This window comes from Arvicola amphibius, chromosome 14, assembly GCF_903992535.2.
Source record: "Arvicola amphibius chromosome 14, mArvAmp1.2, whole genome shotgun sequence".
NCBI lineage: Eukaryota > Metazoa > Chordata > Mammalia > Rodentia > Cricetidae > Arvicola > Arvicola amphibius.
The window spans coordinates 63,119,491-63,139,128 of NC_052060.1; the positions used below are offsets into that span (position 1 = coordinate 63,119,491).

Sequence of the window (19,638 nt, forward strand, 5' to 3'; positions counted from 1 at the left end):
AGAATTTGAAGATTTTCTTTACAAATAATGATTAGTTTTTCATTATCACATTATTGGACTCCAGCCAGCTTTTTATATTAGCTGCAATAGTTAGATGGGTGGATTTCAACTCTAAAGAGATATGATGTCTTTGAATTCCATTAGCAACATAATTCATCCTGCTTCTTTTTCTTTTTCTTTCTTTTTTTTTTCTTTTTTAAAGGTTTATTTACAGATACTTAAGACATTTTCCTTCATAACTCTCTGTTTTTTGGTATTGTTAATAGAGTCATCAGAGGATTTATTTTCTAATATCATTTTGAATGTCACAACAATGAGCTTACCTGAAAGAAAATCCATTGGGTAGCTTTTGAAATGGACCTCAGCATTAGGTAAAAGGGATGTTTTTAAAACTTCCATTATATTTGTTGGGAGAGCTTCCATTTAAGCCCTATGAAATATATGTGGGGAATCTTGCTAGGATTTTGAAGCTCTGAGACCAGGAATGAAAGGCCCATAGGAAGCTCTTAGAATGTGGTGACCTTGAGGCTTTGTAACTGGGACTGAGGTTCAGTCTTTAATGCCTGCTATTTTAATGGTCTGAGTCACAGCAATGAAGAAATGCTGCACCACAATTTTGTCTTTTAGCCCTATTCCTTATAGAAGAGAGGTGTTTAGTTTAGAGGTGGTGTTAGCAAGGAACAGAAAAGAAGTACAGTGCACAGAAGGCCACTGACTTTCACTGAAGGAACACCCAGAGACCTGATATTCAGGCAAAGATATATGTAATAAACTCCCAGAGACCCAGCTCCCCAGTTCTTTTTTTGGTGTGTGATCACTTCATTTTGTGCCTTAGACAGCTGTAAGGAAATGTTTCTTGTAAGAGAGCCTGAGTTGGGAGTTTGGAAATCTTGTTGTTAGTGGAATGTTGGTTGTCAAAACTACTGGGTATAACAAGATTTGTCCTCACTTGACTGCAGGGGTATAAATGGGTCTCTATACAGAAGGAATCTGTAGAAGGAGCTGCGTTCCGCCATCCAGCTAGCTTTACACCCGAAATAACAACACACAAATTGTATTCATTTAAACACTGCCTGGCCGATTAGTTTCAGCCTCTTATTGGCTAACTCTCACATCTTGACTAACCCGTATTTAGTAATCTGTGTAGCACCACAAGGTGGTGGCTTACCAGGAGAGATCTTAACCTGAGTCTGACTCAGAGAGGAGAGGCATGGCGACTGCCTCACTGCCTTCTTCCTCCCAGCATTCTGTTCTGTCTACTCCACCTACCTAATTTTCTGTCCTATTAAAGGGCCAAAGCAGTTTCTTTATTAACCAATGAAAGTAACACATAGACAGATGACCCTCCTCATCAGGAATCTGTTGTCATGTAAAATCAGGAAAAGGGAAGAGTATGTATAGGGTAATATGGTTTTTGTTATTTGGTGATAACAAATTGTTATTTGGTGTTGCAAATACTTGAGTTTTCTTTTTCTCTACAAAAGTTAAAATAGGAAATGACTACTCCTCTAACTTGCATTGTAAGAATTTGGATCTACAATGCCTGATCTGTTGAAGTTGTTCATTGTGGATCATGATAGTGAGAATGTGCTTAGAGTTCGGTATGTCTAAAGCATGAATAGTTGAGAAAACATAGGGGAAAAATACAATCTAGTTTCTAAACCCTGGAGTCACAATATCTACATGACTAATTTTTGTAGTTTGCCTCTTTGCCTACCAGGAAATAAGCATTTACAGATGGAAATTCAATCTATGGGTACTTGTAAGTATTTTCCTAGCAACATGTATACCCCAGAACAAATAAAAGAGGGCATTAACACATTATTTTCTTAGAGAGACTCAGCTCCTATGTATTCTTTATTATTGGAGCATCTCATTCATAAGGTTTTTCTGAAAAAAATTACATATTCTGTCTACTATAAATTATACATTACCATGTTTAGGATATATATGGAATTTACAGTTTCTTCATAACTCCCACCCCCAGATTTGAATGTATAGACTTGTGTATATATGCTGTTTGAACAATGGTCAATGAAGTGAGCTTCCAAGGTAGTTGTTTGATCTGCTGCTTTTAGAGACCAACCCTGTTTAAGATAATGCATTGCCCTTGTGTTGTGTAGTCACTAAGAAGACTTTCTGTATTTGGACCAATGGCTATGACTTTCTAGTGGAGCAATCTCAGGCAAGATATGGAAATACTGTCTTTTGTCTTAGTTAATTTCTGTTGCTGTAATCAAGGCAACTTTTAAATAAAACAACTTATTAGGGTTGACAATTTCAGAGGGTGAGTCCATGGCCATCCTGGAAGGGAACATGACAGCAAGCAGGAAGGCTTGGCACTGGAGCTGTAGCTGATAGCTTACATCCTGATCCACAAGCCTCAGGCAGAGAGGGGGGTAACTAGGCAAGGTCTGGGCTTTTGAAACCCCAACCCTCCATAAAGTACAAGATGTAATGAATACTTACCATGTATTGATTTTTCTTCTCACTTTTACATAAAATTATTGTGATTTATTATGGACTGTAATATTTTCTTTACTTTTCAGATAGATCATCCCTCCCTTCATTCATCACTCTTCTACCTCTTCCTGTTCTCCCTCTTCTTTCTTATTTACCTCCCTCACTACTCTTTCCTCACTCTTAATCATCAAATAGTACAGTTCATGATAAGGTCCCCTATAACTTCTGACCTAGGATCTCTATCACATCTGGTATCTTCCCCAACTCCTTGCATAGTGGTATTTCCCACAACCTTTAACCTCACCAGCTAATGGTATTGATCTCTCTGGGTCTTCCCTCATCTGAACATCATCAGCCTCTTCTATAGAAAAAAATGTTTCACTTCAAGAATCTCTTTCCTTCAAAGCCCAGGTTATAATTATCAGCTGATAGTATTCCCGTATACCCACTAAAAGGCCTTATTCCCCCAGTTCTGAATACCAGTTAAGAATTTTCTCTCTCCCACACAAGCTAACAAACCCGATCTTCAGAGCCCAAGTATTATCTTGGAATCCAATAGTCTCACCACTCAGAGCCTGTTTTTATTCTTCTACACAAATTGTTAAGACTCAAAGTCCATCCCAGATAATTATTTGGAACCTATGGCATGCCTAATTCATTAGTCTCCTTTATTATGAGCAGGACCAACATCCATTAAAACTCATCCTCAATCAATAGTGATTCATAGTTCACCCTGCTGGATTCCTGTGTTCAGTTCTAGCTCTACTTTCTGTTTCTCTATGTTCCCAGAGACATTCTTATAGCATTTCTGTATCACTGACTATCAGTCAAGTACTGTCTGAGTACCAGGCCTGCAGGTATTTCCTTAGACAAGTCAATCATGCAAATTCTAGCAAGAATTAATCAAAGTATCAGTTCTATAGAAGGAGGAAAGCTCAAAAGGCCTCAATCTTATACAAAGAACTACAGGCAACCAGGAAATGTAAAAAGCAGAAGAAATAGTGTTATCCACAGAAGAACAAATAAATTGGTGGCCTAATGCCAAATGGTCAGCCCAGAAAACATATACATACAAGTAATATGAATTAAGACCAAGTAGATGTGTTTACACATTTAATTACACACACACACACAAATACATATACACACACTCACACACACCAACGTTTAAATGAAAAAAAGGCTGTAAATTTGAAAGACATTTGGTGTGGGGCTGTACATGGTATAGAAGAAGGAAAAGAGAAGGGTGAAATTATTTAAGTAGTATATTATAATCACAATAATTAAATTCTTTAAAAATTCCAGTGTAACTCTTTAGAAGAATTGAAAAAATACCAGTTATATTAAGTTAAAATTTAAAATGTCAATTATGAATTTAGTTTATGTCCCAAAATGTAATCTCTTACATGCCCTTCCCTTAGTTGAAGGCCCATTACCCCAAAGCTACTTTGTCCTGTCTTGCTTATATTTTAATGAGCCCAACCATTCCTGTTACCTGGACTAGACCAGAAGCACAAATTTCTGGAACTCTCTTGAAGCTTCTTTCCTACCATCATATTCATTGAACATAAGTCTGTGTTCCACATGGTATAATTTTTATAAAGTGGGCACAATTTGTATTTTAATGATATAGTGGAATTTGGAAGCATTGCTAAGAAGTCATAAATAGCTTGAATGCTGACACATGATCTAAAATAAGTAATGGTTTTAAACTCTTTGTCAAAACCATCACCTGGACATTTCATAAAATGAGTTAGTTTACAAAATGAGTAAGAGTTTATGGTGATTGTGTTGTATGTATGAGTCACAAAAGATAGAATAACATTGGTAAGTCTATAACTGGATTTCCTGGTTTCCAGACACTCCAAGTTTTTCAAAACAAAAAAAAATTATATAGTTAACATTGTACAAGGCTTAGGACATGGGAATTACAAAGGAAGGCCTGAATGAACATATATCATAAGCAGGAGCCAAGCTCAACCTTTTTGTTGAAGTCATTAACATTATAACCCAGCTTGCCATCTTTCAATTTAGAAGTGGCTCCTAGTAGAAGGAGAGAGAACATGAGAAAGAAAGTCTGGAACTTGAGGGGTTCGTTCACTCATGGAGACAGTGGGACAGAACTAATGGGAGATCACCAACTCCAGTTGGAATGGGACTGATGGATCATGCGACCAAACCCTTCTCTCTGAATGCGGCCAACAGTGGGGGCTGACTGAGAAGCAAAGGACAATGGCGCTGGGCTCTGATTCTTCTGCATGGACGGGCTCTGTGGGAGCCTTCTCAGCTTGGTTGATCACCTTCCTGGACCTGGGGGGCGTTGGGAGGACCTTGGTCTTAACATAGAGTAGGGAACCCTGATGGCTCCTTGGCATGGAGAGGGAGGGAGGGGAGGTATGGGTGGAGGGAAGGGGAGGGAAGGGGGAGGAGGAGGGGAGGGAAGGGGGAGGAGGAGTGGAGGGAAGGGGGAGGAGGAGGGGAGGAGATGGAAATTTTTAAATATAAAAAAATAAACCATGAGCCGGGCGGTGGTGCCACACGCCTTTAATCCCAGCACTCGGGAGGCAGAGGTAGGCGGATCTCTGTGAGTTCGAGACCAGCCTGGTCTACAAGAGCTAGTTCCAGGACAGGCTCCAAAGCTACAGAGAAACCCTGTCTCGAAAAACCAAAAAAAGGTTCTATGGTGATATGCAAGATATTCATGAGTATGGCAATAGGATCTGGCCATTTCTGGCACCGTCTCCTCAGCTGCCCAAGGACCTAGCTGGGGGCGTCTTCCTGGACACCTGGGAACCCCTCTAGAGTCAAGCCTCTGCCAACCCTAGAATGGCTCCCTTAAGTAAGATATATAATTCCTTGTTCCCATATCCACCCTTCCTATATCCCAACCATCCTATTCCCCCGAGCTCTTCCCATCCTCCACTTCACACTTTTCTCGCCCCATCCCCCCTCCCCCCATCCCACCCCACCCCTATGTTCCCATTTTTTGTCCAGCAATCTTGTCTACTTCCAGTATCCAGGAGGATAACTATATGTTTTTCTTTGGGTTCACCTTCTTATATAGCTTCTCTAGGATTTTTACGAATTATAGGCTCGATGTCCTTTATTTATGGCTAGAACCCAATTATGAGTGAATACATCCTATGTTCCTCTTTTTGGGCCTGGGTTACCTCACTCAGGATGGTGTTTTCTATTTCCCTCCATTTGCATGCAAAATTCAAGATGTCATTGTTTTTTACCGCTGAGTAGTATTCTAGCATGTATATATTCCACACTTTCTTCAACCATTCTTCCACTGAAGGGCATCTAGGTTGTTTCCAGGTTCTGGCTATTACAAATAATGCTGCTATAAACATAGTTGAACAGATGCTTTTGTAATATGATTGGGCATCTCTTGGGTAAATTCCCAAGAGTGGGGCATATCACCATAGAACCTTCACCTGGCATTGGATGGAGAAAATGACAGAGCCCCACATAGGAGCACCGGACTGAGCTCCCAAGGTCCCGATGAGGAGCAAAAGGAGGGAGATCCTGAGCAAGGAAGTCAGGACCGTGAGGAGTGCGTTTACCCATTGAGACGGTGGGACAGATCTAACGGGAGACCACCAAGTCCAGTTGGAATGGAACTGATGGAACAGGGGACCAAACCGGGCTCTCTGAATGTGGCTGACGGTGGAGGAGGACTGAGAAACCAAGGACAACGGCAATGAATGTGAACTCTACAGCATGGACGGGCTCACTGTGAGCCTTAACCTTCACCTGGCGATGGATGGAGATAGAGACAGAGCCCCACATTGGAGCACCGGACTGAGCTCCCAAAGTTCTGATGAGGAGCGGATGGAGAGAGATCATGAGAAAGTCAGAACCATGAGGGACGCGTTCACCCACTGAGACGGCAGGACAGAACTAATGGGAGACCACCAAGTCCACTTGGAATGGGACTGATGGAACATGCGACCAAATCGGACTCTCTGAGGGTGGCTGATGGTGGAGGCTGACCGAAGAGCCAAGGACAATGGCGATGGGCTTGGTCTCTACGACATGGACGGGCTCTGTGTGAGCCTTGTCAGTTCGGTTGCTCACCTTCCTGGACCTGGGGGAAGTTGGGAGGACCTTGGTCTCAACATAGTGTAGAGAACCCTGATGGCTGTTTGGCCTCAATAGGGAGGGAGTGGGGGTGTGGGTGGAGGGGAGGGGAGGGAAGGGGGAGGAGGAGGGGAGGAGATGGCAATTTTTAATAAAAAATAAATAAACTGGAAAAAAAAAGAAAAAAATAAACCATGAAAAAAAAATAGTAGATATTAGCCCAAGGGACAAGAAAAAAAAAAAAAAGAAGTGGCTCCTAGATAAGGTTTGTATAACCCAGACTCATAAAGCTGTTAAAAAGAAGCATGTACACATTACTTTCTCTTATCCACATTCAAAATATCCTATAGCAAGCCAGAGTGTTTGAAATCATTTCAGTGAGCTCAGTGCTTGTACAAATTATGAGTCATTCAGCTCAACAGCTCTGTAGTAGTTAGTGCAAACCACATATCTTCAAAGCACTCTGAAAACAATTACCAAGTAATCTCAAATTGAAGCAGTTTCTGAACATGTCTTACAAAATCGCAAAGCATATGGAGTCTTCCTAATTACCTTTAAGAATAGTTTACCTAGAATGACATTTTATAAATAAATACGGCATTAGTGTCTGCCATTTAATTACTAGAAATTACATATATATTCAATTCTCATCTATGACCTTCAAGTTGTAAGGAAACTGAATTTCAAAAGCTTTACTATTTCCTTATTGAGTAAATGTGCACTTTTGTTTACTGTACACACATGGTATACATCAAGCACCAAAGATGTTGCAGTTGCAGCAAGTAAGTTAGAAATGGTTTCTGCCTCAGGGAGCTTTTGTTTACATAGGGAGATGGCAGAGAAGAAATTGTAGTTGTGGATGGAGTCAAACACAATCCCTTAAATGAAGAATAAGTGTACTTCCATTTCTAAGAAGCGACATTATCAAAGTTATACTAATGCATATTCAAAATAAGAACCACTGAATTTTCACTTGACACTAGTCAGGAGACCTTAATTTACATAGATTTCATTCATATTAAAATGTGGACTCTTATAAAATGTGAAATCTTTAATGTTTCCATTTGAAAAAGAGCTCTGGCTTTCATGGCGATTGATTTCTATTTTGGTATTATGCTTCTCTGTTTCACTTGAATGCCTTTCTTTTTATCTATAGGTGACAGAAGGACATTGGAAATGGGGTGGTGTCACAGTTCAAGTGAACAGTGCTTTCTTCACTGGTATCTATGGAATGTGGAACCTGTATGTCTTTGCTTTGATGTTCTTGTATGCACCATCCCATAAAAACTATGGGGAAGACCAGTCTAATGGTGAGTCTCTGACTTTTCATTGCAAATTTATTCAGGATATAATAGACCCTTCTATCTTCAAGATTTAGATAGCTAAAACACTATGTTCATCAGTTAAACTTTCTTCCAGATGTCTTTCTAATATAGGCATAGAGTAAGTGAGCACTCGAGAGTCAAGAAATATTAAACAACAATTTAACACAAGATAGATAGCTCTTGAAATAGCCATTTTTTTATTTTCCAAAATATGTTAAGAATGTTGCTGGATGAAGGTTCTATGATGACAATTAATGTAGACATCCATCTGATTACAGTGGAAGGCTGGTCAGGCATCCTCTCCACTATTGCTTATGGTCCTAGCTGGGGTCATCCTTGTGGATTCCTGAGAATTTCTCTGATGCCAGGCTTCACACTAGCTCCATAATGGCTCCTTCTATCAAGCAATATCTCCCTCTCTGTCCTTTCCCTATCTCGACCATTACCTTCCCTCATGTTCTACTCCTTCCTCCTTTTCTCCCCTTCCCCTCCCCTTCTGCCCTTCCTTTCCCTCATGCCCCCAATTTTCTCAGGAGACCTTTCTTTTCCCCTTCCCAGGGGGATCCATATATGTCTTTCTTAGGGTTCTCCTTGTTCCCTAGCTTCTATTGGGTCATAGATTGTAGACCGGTTGTCCTTTGTTTTATGTCTAATATGTACTTGTAAGTACATACTATATTTGTCTTTCTGGGTCTATGTTACTTCACTCAGGATTGTTTTTTTTTCTAGTTCCACCCATTTGCATGCAAATTTCAAGATGTCATTCATTTTTACTGCTGAATAGTGCTCCGTTATGTAAATGTACCACATTTTCTTTATCCATTCTTGGTTGAGGGTCATCTAGATTGTTTCCAGGTTCTGGCTATAACGAATAATACTGCTATGAACACAGTTGATGTCCTTATTGTCTGAGTGTGCATTCTTTGGGTGTATACCCAAGAGTGGTATTGCTGGCTCTTGTGGGAGACATACTGATTTCTGAAGTGGCTCTACAAGATTGCACTCCCACCAGCAATGGAAGAGTGTTCCCCTTACTCTGTATCCTCTCCAGAATAAGCTATCATCAGTATTTTTGAATTTAACCATTCTGACTAGTGTAAGATAGTATCTCAAAGTCAATTTAATTTGTGTTTCCCTGGTGGCTAAGGATATTCAGCAATTCCTTAAGTGTCTCTATGTCATTTGAGATTATTCTGTTGAGAATTCTCTGTTTAGATCTGTATCCCATTTTTTGATTGGATTATTTGGTATTTTAGGTTAGGTATGTCTAGTTTCATGAATTCTCTATATATTTTGGAGATTAGTCCTCTGTCCGATATGGAGTTGGTGATATTTTCCCATTCTATAGGCTACTGTTTTGTCTTATTGACTGTGTCCTTTGTCTTACAAAAGTTTCTCAATTTCAGGAGGTCCCATTTATAAATTGATGCTCTCAGTGTCTGTGCTACTGGTGTTATATTTAGGAAGTTGTCTCCTTTGCCCATGTGTTCAAGGCTACTTCCCACTTTCTCTTCTGTGAGGTTCAGTGTTGCTGCATTTATGCAATCTATCTTTTTTTTCCATTGTATAATTTTGGCTTCTTTGTCAAAAATCAGTTTTTTTAAAATGTATGGATTAATATCAGGGCCTTTGATTCCATTGGTCTACATGTCTGTTTTTATGTCAATACCAAATTGTTTTCATTACTATAGCTTTAAAGCAGAGCTTGAAGTCAGGGATGGTGATGTCTTTGGAAGTTCCTTTCCTGTACAGGATTTTTTTTTGGCTATGCTGTGTTTTTTGGTTTTCCATATGAAGCTGAGTATTGTTCTTTTGAAGTCTGTGAATAATTGTGTTGGTATTTTGATGGGATTGCATTGAATTGGTAGCTTGCTTTTAGTAAGATTGCCATTTTTATTATGTTGATTCTATCTATCCAATAGTGTGGAAAATCTTTCCAGTTTCTGGTGTCTTCTTCATTTTTTTTCTACAAAGACTTAAAGTTTGTTTCATAGAGGTCTTTCACTTCTTTGGTTAGTGTTACCCCAAGATATGTTATTTGTGGCTATTTTGAAAGGTGATGTTTCTCTGATTTTCTCAGCCCTTTCATCCTTTGTATATAGAAACACAACTAATTTTTTTGAGTTGATCTTGTATCCTGTTACCTTACTGAAGGTTTTCATCAGCTGTAGGATTTCCCTGGTAGAATTTTTGGTGTCAGTTATATATACTCTCATATCATCTGCAAATAGCAAAAGTTTAACTTCTTCCTTTCCAACTTGTATCCACTTGACCTCCTTTAGTTGTATTGTTGCTATAGCTAGAACTTTGAGTACTAAATTTAATAGGTATGGACAGAGTGGACAGCCTTGTCTTGTTCCTGATTTTATTGGAGTCCCTTTGACTTTCTCTCCATTTAATTTGATGTTGGCTGCCGGCTTGCTATATATTGCTTTTATTTTATTTTTTATTGGTTTTTATTGAGCTTTACATTTTTCTCTGCTCCCATGTAGATTAGATCTATGTAAGTTTCTCTTAGTGTCCTCACTGTTGTCTAAATTCTCTGGGATTGTGGTTTGTAGACTGTTTTTTTTTTCTTTCCTCTAGAGTCCTTCAACTACTGAAATTCTCTCCCATCTCTTATAATCTGTTGATTATGCTTGCTTCTCTAGTTCCTGTTCATTTACCCAGATTTTTCATTTCAAAAATTACCTTGGTTTGTGTCTCCTTTATTGTCTCTATTTCAATGTTTAAGTTTGAACTGTTTGCATTGCCTGTTTAATTGTTTTTTTTTTCTTGACTTCCCTTAAGAGATTTATTGCTTTCTTCCATTTTTTGTTTGTCTTTCCCCCTATTTCTTTAAGGGAACTTTTCATTTTTCTGTTTAGGGGTCTCTATAATCTTCATTAAGTTATATTTAAGGACATTTTATTCTGCTTCTTCTTGGTTAGGATGTTCAGATATTCCTTTTTTAGGATCACGAGGTTCATGTGTTACCATATTGCTCTTTAGGTTGTTGAATGTGTTCTTGCATTGGTAACTACCCATCTCTTTCTCCAAGGGGTACAGGTAGGGTCTGTGCTTCAGGGGATCTCTCTTCCTCCAATTGGTGCAGGTTATGTCTGTGATTTAGGTGATCACTCTTCCTCCTGGTGCTGGCATTACCATACTTTTGATAATTGCTGATGCAGCTCTGGGGGGCTCCTCTCCAGGTGCAGTCTGGGCCAAGGTTCAGGTGGTCTTAGGTGCAATGGAGGATGGTTTACAGGTGTGGGGAGGCTGCTCTGGGGTCTCTGAGGTTTGGTGGTTGGGGGTGAAGAAAGAGATGTGCCTCCAGGCCCTAGGAATCCAGATACTCACCTCTTCAGGAGCAATCAGGGTCAAGGCTCTGCTGGTCACAGATGTGGTGGAGATTCTTGTGGGTATGGGGAGGCTGCTCCCAGTTTTCTGGGGCTTCTTATTTATTTTAATCTTTCTTCTTATTTCTTGACTTTTTTTGGAACCAAGAGATCTTGTCATTCCCAGTTTTTAATCTAGGATTGCCTTCTTCCTGCCTTTCTAGAGGGCTTGGGACCTAGGCATCTGTCAGCCTCTCTTCCACTGATAGTTCATGTGTTACAGTATGTAGCAAAGTGGGACATGCAGCTTCTTAAACAACCAATCTCCAAACTGACAGCACAGTGAGACTCTGGATTACAGGCAAGAATATCAATTTTATTTTATGATCCTCCTGTGTTAATTTAATAGAAACTACATGGCCTTGCCTTGACTTAAATTTGAGAGTTTTTTTCTTCCAAGAAAATAGCACATAAAACAATTGTTATATTCTCTAAGTGTTGTTATAAATATGCTAACAACTTCTCTTAATGAGCATCAACTTCATGACAATCTTATCCCTCTGCACTGCTTTTATCTATTGCAAACAAGCTCTTTAAGTTCCACATTATCAGATTCTGTGTTTCTTTCTTATGCTAGCAAGGAGAACAGAAGAGTACCTCCTGTCATTATGGCACTTGAGGGTAATGTCTATTACAGATAAGAATGTATCCATCCACAACACTACTGAGTATGTGAAGTTTCAAAGCAATGACTAGTTTCTTACCCTGTATAGTAGCTTAAAATCTCACAATTGAGAAATGTTACAATGTTGTCCTCACCAAAAACTTTTTGTCGAAGACAGATTGAAGAAGGCTCAAATCCTAGTTCAAAATATTGGAACATATCCTCATTTTTTTTCTAAATATATGTTTGGAACATATATACCCTTGCATTATTACTATAACTGTGATAGTCCAATAACATTTTGTGACCAGATTTTAAAGATGCTAAATATCTTAATGTTTCCTTGTAGTAAAGTATCATAATGCCCCAAACAACATATTAAAAGCAGTCTTAAGCACTTTTTACAAACTTTGGGGGGACTTTATGTTAATCATAAACACAGAAGCCATACACTTCACAAATCGCTTCATAATTCAATTTCACAGTACCTCTTAAGCCCTAGCGACTTATACTCTGTACTCTTCTGTGTAGCATTATGACCTCACTCAGTATTAGAATGATCTCTCTACATTGGACTTCCTGATCACCTTTCTTCTTTTATCTTTCCCTTTCAACCCTTTATCTTCCACCAGACAACATGGTAGGTCCTATGAATTCTGGATCTTTAGGCAAGACTCCCAAACCTTTTTGGAAAGTCATATTTGTAATATTCCAGAAAAAATACAAATGAAGTCAGGAAGATTTATTGTATTTTGAAATTCCCTCAGTGTCTGACTGACATTTAATTTCCACAGTCCTTTTTCCCTTTTCTGTGATGTTTTCAGTGTTAAGATGGCATAACAAATAGACCTAGGTTCTTTGAACCCTGTCCCACCAAAGTTACTTTCACCAAGGAGTGATTCTTATCTTGAGATACACCTGTTCTCCAGTGGGGGATTTGTCAGCAGAATGCTTTGTGGATTTCTGCATTAGTGTTTGTATAACACCTAAACTTGTGTCAGAGCCAGGAGTAATAGTGCATACCTGTAATCACTGCAATCCAGAGGCATGAGCAGTAGGATCATGAGTTTGAGCCCAGCCTTGGCTAAATAGTTAAATCCTGTCTCCAAAAAAGAAAGAAAGAAAGGAAAGAAGAGAAAAAGAAGGGGCAGGGAAAGTTGTCAGACATGGATACATGCTATAACATAGATGCTTATTTTTGATTTTTTTACTTGTTTGTTTTAGCTTTTTATTTTTAAGTGAAACTATTTTGGCTATTTCTTTATGAAATCTGCAACATCATACACATTTTCTAGGAGAAAGGAATCCATTAGGTAAACAGTATTCTTGTAATGGTCAGGATTGTCTTTGAAATTCTAGTGAATGGAACATATATGTCGTCAGAAACTGGCTTTGATATGATGGCTCAACCTAAACATACAAATCCATAAGTTGCTCTTTGAATAGAAGTGTGAGGTTTCTGCTTTCCCTGAACAACTGAGTCATGGGCTAGAATGCATGCTTGTGTGTGTGCGCGCATGTGTGTGCGTGCACATGAGAATGATGACATACACATGACATGAAAGCAAAAGAAAGTGAGGGAAGTGAAGTTTATGACTAGAAAGAATGTGCTTTTTATAAAAGTAGTGGTTGTTCTTTGCTTGACATAGATTTGGCAACTTCTCTCAAGCTTTTTTATGCATTTTTTCTCCTGCCCAGAAATAGAATTTAATGAAAGCGCTAGAAGTTTCTTTATTTAGAATGTTTTTTGCCTAAGTCTTGAGAGCTGTTATTTAATGATGCAATAGATTATGGTATACCATACTGAAAATGAAGCTATAATGAGAAAGAAATACCACATGGTATCCTTGAACAAACATATCATCTAAACAATCTAGTTCCTATGGTGGATGACCTGTGGGATTCTAAGACTTTCAATCCCAGGACAGTATCTAAGGAGCTCTTGTTTGATCTCTCCCTAGGATAGTATTCAAGGGACTTTCATAGGTCTCTTAATGTTCTGGACATCTTAATGTGTCTAAGAGATTGTCGGGTCACTCTCTGCCCCTAACCCTAAGTCTGAGTTTAATCATATGCTGAAACTAAGAAAATACTAAATTCCAGAAAAATATTATAGTTATATAATATGAAAATCATGTACATGCCCACATTTCATGTTCTATTTCACTATTCTCTTATCTACAAATGTATGTACCTCTCAGAGTGGAACTGACCATTGATTCTGGGTGTTTTCTACTCTCACTAGTTTGCTACTCATTCATGTAATTGAATATTGGCTAGCAGACTCTTAAGTGTTTAGCATTTTTTCCTAATTAAGAAAGGCCATGCTATTTTATTTCTGTCTTGGTATCTACACAGTCCTGAGGGACATGAGAAAATTTGGCACACATATTTGGTTCTTTGTTTCTGAAGAAGAAAGTCCATAATTGCTGTTGATATATATTAGCTTAGCCTAGTACCTGACTAGGGTATGCAGGTCTTGTTTGTAGGATGTTACTATAGGTTTCTCTCCCATTCACCAGTTCATGCATAACCATTCTGAGGCTTACTATTAATTATAAACTGTTTGGCCTGTTATCTCATGCTTATTATTAACTAACTCTTACAATTTAAATTATCCTATTTTTATTATTTTATATTTTACTACAAGGCTTATGGCTTGTTACTTCAAATCTTGCTTCTCTGGTATCTGCTGGCATTTCTCAGAATCTGCCTTCCTATTCCAAATCCAAATCTTTGTTTGGATTTTCCACCTGGCTCTATTCTGCCTGCCTATTAGTAAAATCAGCTTCTTTACTAACTAATGGTAACAAAATGTATTCACAGCATACAGGAGGTCATCCCACATCAGTAGGAGACATAGTCATTGTATATGCTATCATCAATAGCTGATTTGTGCCTACTCAACCTTGCACATCTGCTGTGAGGTACGTTTTACTGACTTAGCCCACTGCATTTACCTCAGAGTCAGGAGCACCTTGCCAGGACTCACTGCTATGCTTTTATGTATCTGTCCCTCCGTGGGGGTGGGGTTGGTTCCCTTGTTTTTTTCCCAGGCTCCCCAACTATTTAGCTGGCATGATCATAATTGACTGCACCTTAGCCTGCTCTTATGAGAATTAAATAAGATTGAATAATAAGTATTTAAAATACCATTAAGCACAAAGTAAGCTTTCATTAAATGCTGATAATAAATGATAACAGCAGTGGTTTAACTCATATATCATTAATGACCTTTCTGAGGACAAAATTTGACATTAAGAAAAATTAATAAATTCTAAACAAAAATGTTGAGAGAGCCTATTAGGGTAGAATGTGAAGTGTCTTTATTTCATCCTTAAATAAGTATAACACCAAATACTTTCTTTTAGGTGACCTGGGTGTCCACAGTGGAGAAGAACTGCAGCTCACCACCACAATCACTCATGTGGATGGACCGACTGAGATCTACAAGTTGACCCGTAAAGAAGCACAGGAATAGGACGCTATGGTGCTGCACTGGGCTGGAATTGTTTCTCTATCCAGCCTCTTCCCTAGAGTGGAGAGCCTACTATATATGCAGAGTTTAGTGAAAAGTGGATGCCTAGTGCTTCTTAGGTATGGTTTCTTAGACCAGTGAGTGGACATTTGTCAGATAACTTCAGACAGTGACTTTTGCAAGACTTCTGCTACGAATACATCATGTATGATAACAAAAACTGATATGACCCATTTTTTGTGGTCATTGTTAATTAGTGACATAACATCATATGTAGCAGGTGGGTTAGTAACACACTCATTTGGAGGGGTATATTCTTTGGGGTGGTTTGGGCCAATGGGATCTATATTGAGTAGATTATGACTTTTTATTTCCTGTTTTTTATTCTGGGATGTGTTTAAACATTGTTTGTAGTCCAACATTTGCTTATGTGTTAGCCTTTTTACCCTTCTCCATGGACACTTCTTTTTATCTTATTTATATCACCAAGTATCCAACTGAGTTATTGTTTAAGTTGCGGTACAAATCTTCCAATTTTTTTTTGTTTTTGGTGTGTTACTACAAAGTAATAAAATTTCATGAGAAGTTCTATCATTCTGGAGGGATTTCAGCTTTGAAACCAAATCTGTGTATCTTGTACTAATATGTCTGTCTGTTAGATGTGGATTTTGAGAAATATTTGCTAAACTACCCAAGTAGGATTTCTATTACTAAACAACTTTTGGGTCATAAAAGCTTTTTTTTAACTACTTGCTTAAAATGTGTTTTCTTTTGATAAAATGTTTCAAACAACCTCCAAAACTGTAAATCCATTTGAATAAAACAAATGTAAGTATGCTCTCCTTGCTACTACAACAATGTTCAGGCATGCAGATTCAAGTTTGCCTGGATCATAGAATAGCTTGCTGCTGGCAGAAATATCCTGACTGTCTGTTCCTGGAGGTGAATCAATACCTTCTGTAGCAGGTATTAAGACTTTCTAGGCTAGCAAAGACTATGTGAAGTATCAGATGCTTTATACCCTCGTGCACACAGATCTTATTCCTGTACCCACTAATAACCTGATATTGGTTTTGTTTGTTTGTGCTTTTTTTAATGATAAATAAGCTACATGGCATAGCAGATAGAACACTAGATCCTGAATTTAGAAGGTAGTTTCCTATCAAAGGTCTCTCATGCACTAGTCATGTGACCTTGTTCAAGATATCAGACATGTCTATTTTCTCACTTAGCATTCATAAAGAGTCATTGTGTGCCAAGTCACAGTGAAAAATAATGTACCTAGAAATGCTTCATCAGTTATACATTCACATAAATAGATTCCCTTTGCAATCTAACAATAATTCCATGAGTGTAATTTTTAGATAATGCTGACTAAAATGAAGTTTGTGATATATTCCTTTTAAATTCACCTACCTGGCTAATCCCACCCTAGGATTTTTCTAACTTTAGCTAGAACAGTGATAAACAGTGACAGAAAAAAAATCCTTAGGTTTTGACTGTTGTTTTTATGCCTTTTGCTAACCTGGTAAATGTTGAATAAGTATGTGGTCTATTGTATACAGCAATTACTTACTAATCTGACACCCAAGTATAAAGAATCAAGTATACCTTGTTCTATGTTTATAGTATGGAAGATAAACTTCAAGCACTATAGTGACCTCCCCTTCTTGAAGATGGAGTGAGGTGTCTCTATTCTTTGGGATAGGATAAGAGCCTGAGAAAGCATTAAAGAAGTATTACTTTACCTAGGGTCAAGTGATAGAGGGTATAACATTAGTAAAGTCATAGAAGCAATGTAATATGGAGAAGATTTGAGTAAGTTTGAGTGTCAAGCCTAGATAGTATTTAGAAAGACAAAAGATGAGTCCTGTGCCCTTGAAGCCAAAATACAAATGATATTCGATATCATAGTAAGAGTTATCAGACAACTGCAGGTTTTATGCAGAGAAATAATGTGATTAGAATCACCTCTGAGACCTCTTGATAGACCCATAAATTAGATCACAGGCTATTCAGGCAGTATTAGAGAATGTGGAGAAGTGAGGATTATTTTGGAGAAACAAAGCAGACATAGTTTGAGTGTTCTGAATGTGAACTTCATAAAGAAGCATAGCTCAGAGTCAAATTTCAGGTCCTTGTTAAACATGGGACTAGCAGTTCCTCTGTCACAAATAGAGATCCTGATAGAGATATCAGTATCTCTATGAATAGTAGAAGCCAAGTTTACCTCAAATAGGACACTCCTAGATTAGTTAATGGTTCCCAGGAAAAGCTGTATTACCCCCAAAAGAATTGACTTGTGGAGAGCTCTAATGAAGCTCTGCTTTAGGAACTTATGTTTTGCCCTAGAGTAGTTTAATTACAAGTCATGGAACTTAGTCTCTCTCATTAAAACCATAGGCAGTATATTCTAGTACCATTCAAATTATTCAGGGAGTCAGGTCAAACAGCATGACCTTGTGATTAGGTCCATAAAGGAGGGACAACATTTGGGCTGGGCAAACCATCAGAAAAGGTCTAGCACAATAGGAATAAGGAAGATATCATGTTTGTCTAGATGGATTTTTAACTATCACTTCTTAGAGGAAACAATGAACAGAGTGTCCGTGGCAGACTTAGCCACCACTGTCATCATGAATGAGAAGTATGCCTGGGCAGAGGATCAAAGTAATACATAAGGCTATCAGTAATGTGCACACAAGTACATTCAATGGGAGAAAAAAATGAGACAGGTTAAAAGTGTAAATGCTGAGCAGAGAAGCAGAGGAGAGTCAATTTATGGACATTCTGAGCAGCAAGAAGGAAGATGATTCCTCTGATTGGAGTCATAAATAAGCACTCATTTTGAAATCTGAGACCATTCATTAAGGAAAGACATTGATAAGATGAAACAAAACACAGAGAATATCAGTGATTAGGAACTTGAAATAAGTTGATGAGTTATGTCTGAAAGATTGAAGAGATACTTTCAGTGCATACAGTAGAGAAATTCTAGGTGGACAGTGAAGGAGGAAATTGAGGTCAAAAGGAGATAGATTGTTTGCAGTTCTTCCTGGGTGTGCCACCAAGAAAACCTCAGTTTTAAGGAGACAGACAAAACTTAGCCAGCTACAATCAGTAGAAAGTGTCTTAGAAACTCCTCAGAAAATGAGAAAAGACTATTATAGACAATCAGATCAGGAGATCAGAAAAAAAAATAGCCATGGGTACGTTTACATACACATCACTGTAAAAATAATTCTTACGTTACCTTAAAGGATATTTCACAAAGTATAAAAGATTAATGTTATCTGCCTATAAAATTAAAGATCACCAATGTATTTGAAGTAGAAAATAAAATCACTTCCATTTGTCTACTGGGGTTTTGTATTTATGTTATACTTACATTTTCCCCTTTGGGGAAAGGAATATGTATCAAAATGAAGTAGGTGGTCCTATGTACGACTCCTGTGTAGGTTAATCATTCCTCAGAACTGAGATAATTCACTCTAATAATTCTAGTGCCTGAGTTCAGGCCATACTGAGCCTTTCTAGGCACTTCCTCCTGTCTGGGATTCACTGAGGCTAACAGAAGTAGAAAGATTCTTTTTCCTCATGGGTAATGGATGGATGCAGAGAAATAGGTACCTTTTAAAGAAATTGTGTACACAGCTACCTCAGAAGTGGCTAGTTTAGTGTATGACCTTTGATCAGGAAATGGTGAGTGACCACATTTCATTGGTCAGTGTTCTTCAGTACCGCCTTCTTGATTTAGGTTGACTTTTTCTACCAGGCATTCATCCTCAGGGCAGGTGATGAGGTCAAGTTGCCTTGCATGCTGACCATCATGCAAATATACCGTTGTACCTTTATCCCTCAGGATAATTTTTATCCTGACATGTTTACAAGAGTATTTCTGGCTTCAATAAGTGTGCATACATTGTATAATACTTTTCTGTTGCTGTAATAAAGCAAAACAACAAACACAGTTTATGGAAGGAAAATTTAATTTGGGTTTCCTGGTCATGGTGGAGAGGAATCAGCAGCCATGGTGACAGGAACAAAAACCTGAGAGCTCACATCTCAACCATAAGCACAAAATAAAGAGAGAAATAGAGTAAGGTTTTAAGTTCCTAAAACTGGCCTTCAGTGAAATACTAACTCCTGCAAGGATGCCCATCCTATCCCTCCCTAGGCAGATCTACCACCTGTATTTAAATTTTATTTTTCATTTAAGCCACTGTCATCTATCTCTCCCAAGAACTGGTTGATTTCTTGTTTTAAAGGAATTTCTTGGTTTGTGACTACATTAGCTTCTTTTGT

At 38.2% G+C, this 19,638-nt stretch overlaps 1 protein-coding gene across 2 annotated transcripts in view; it reads left to right on the forward strand.

Moving 5' to 3' along the window:
* Window positions 1–18,690, forward strand: part of Wls (Wnt ligand secretion mediator) — a 92,068-nt gene extending 73,378 nt beyond the window's left edge. For both annotated transcript variants that reach the window (XM_038311737.2, XM_038311738.2), the window contains exons 11-12: window positions 7,706–7,859; window positions 15,227–18,690. In XM_038311737.2, coding sequence (XP_038167665.1) covers window positions 7,706–7,859; window positions 15,227–15,336 — 264 coding nt within the window. In that variant the 3' untranslated portion in view covers window positions 15,337–18,690. The remainder of the gene's footprint in view (window positions 1–7,705; window positions 7,860–15,226) is intronic.
* Window positions 18,691–19,638: the final 948 nt, after the last annotated feature.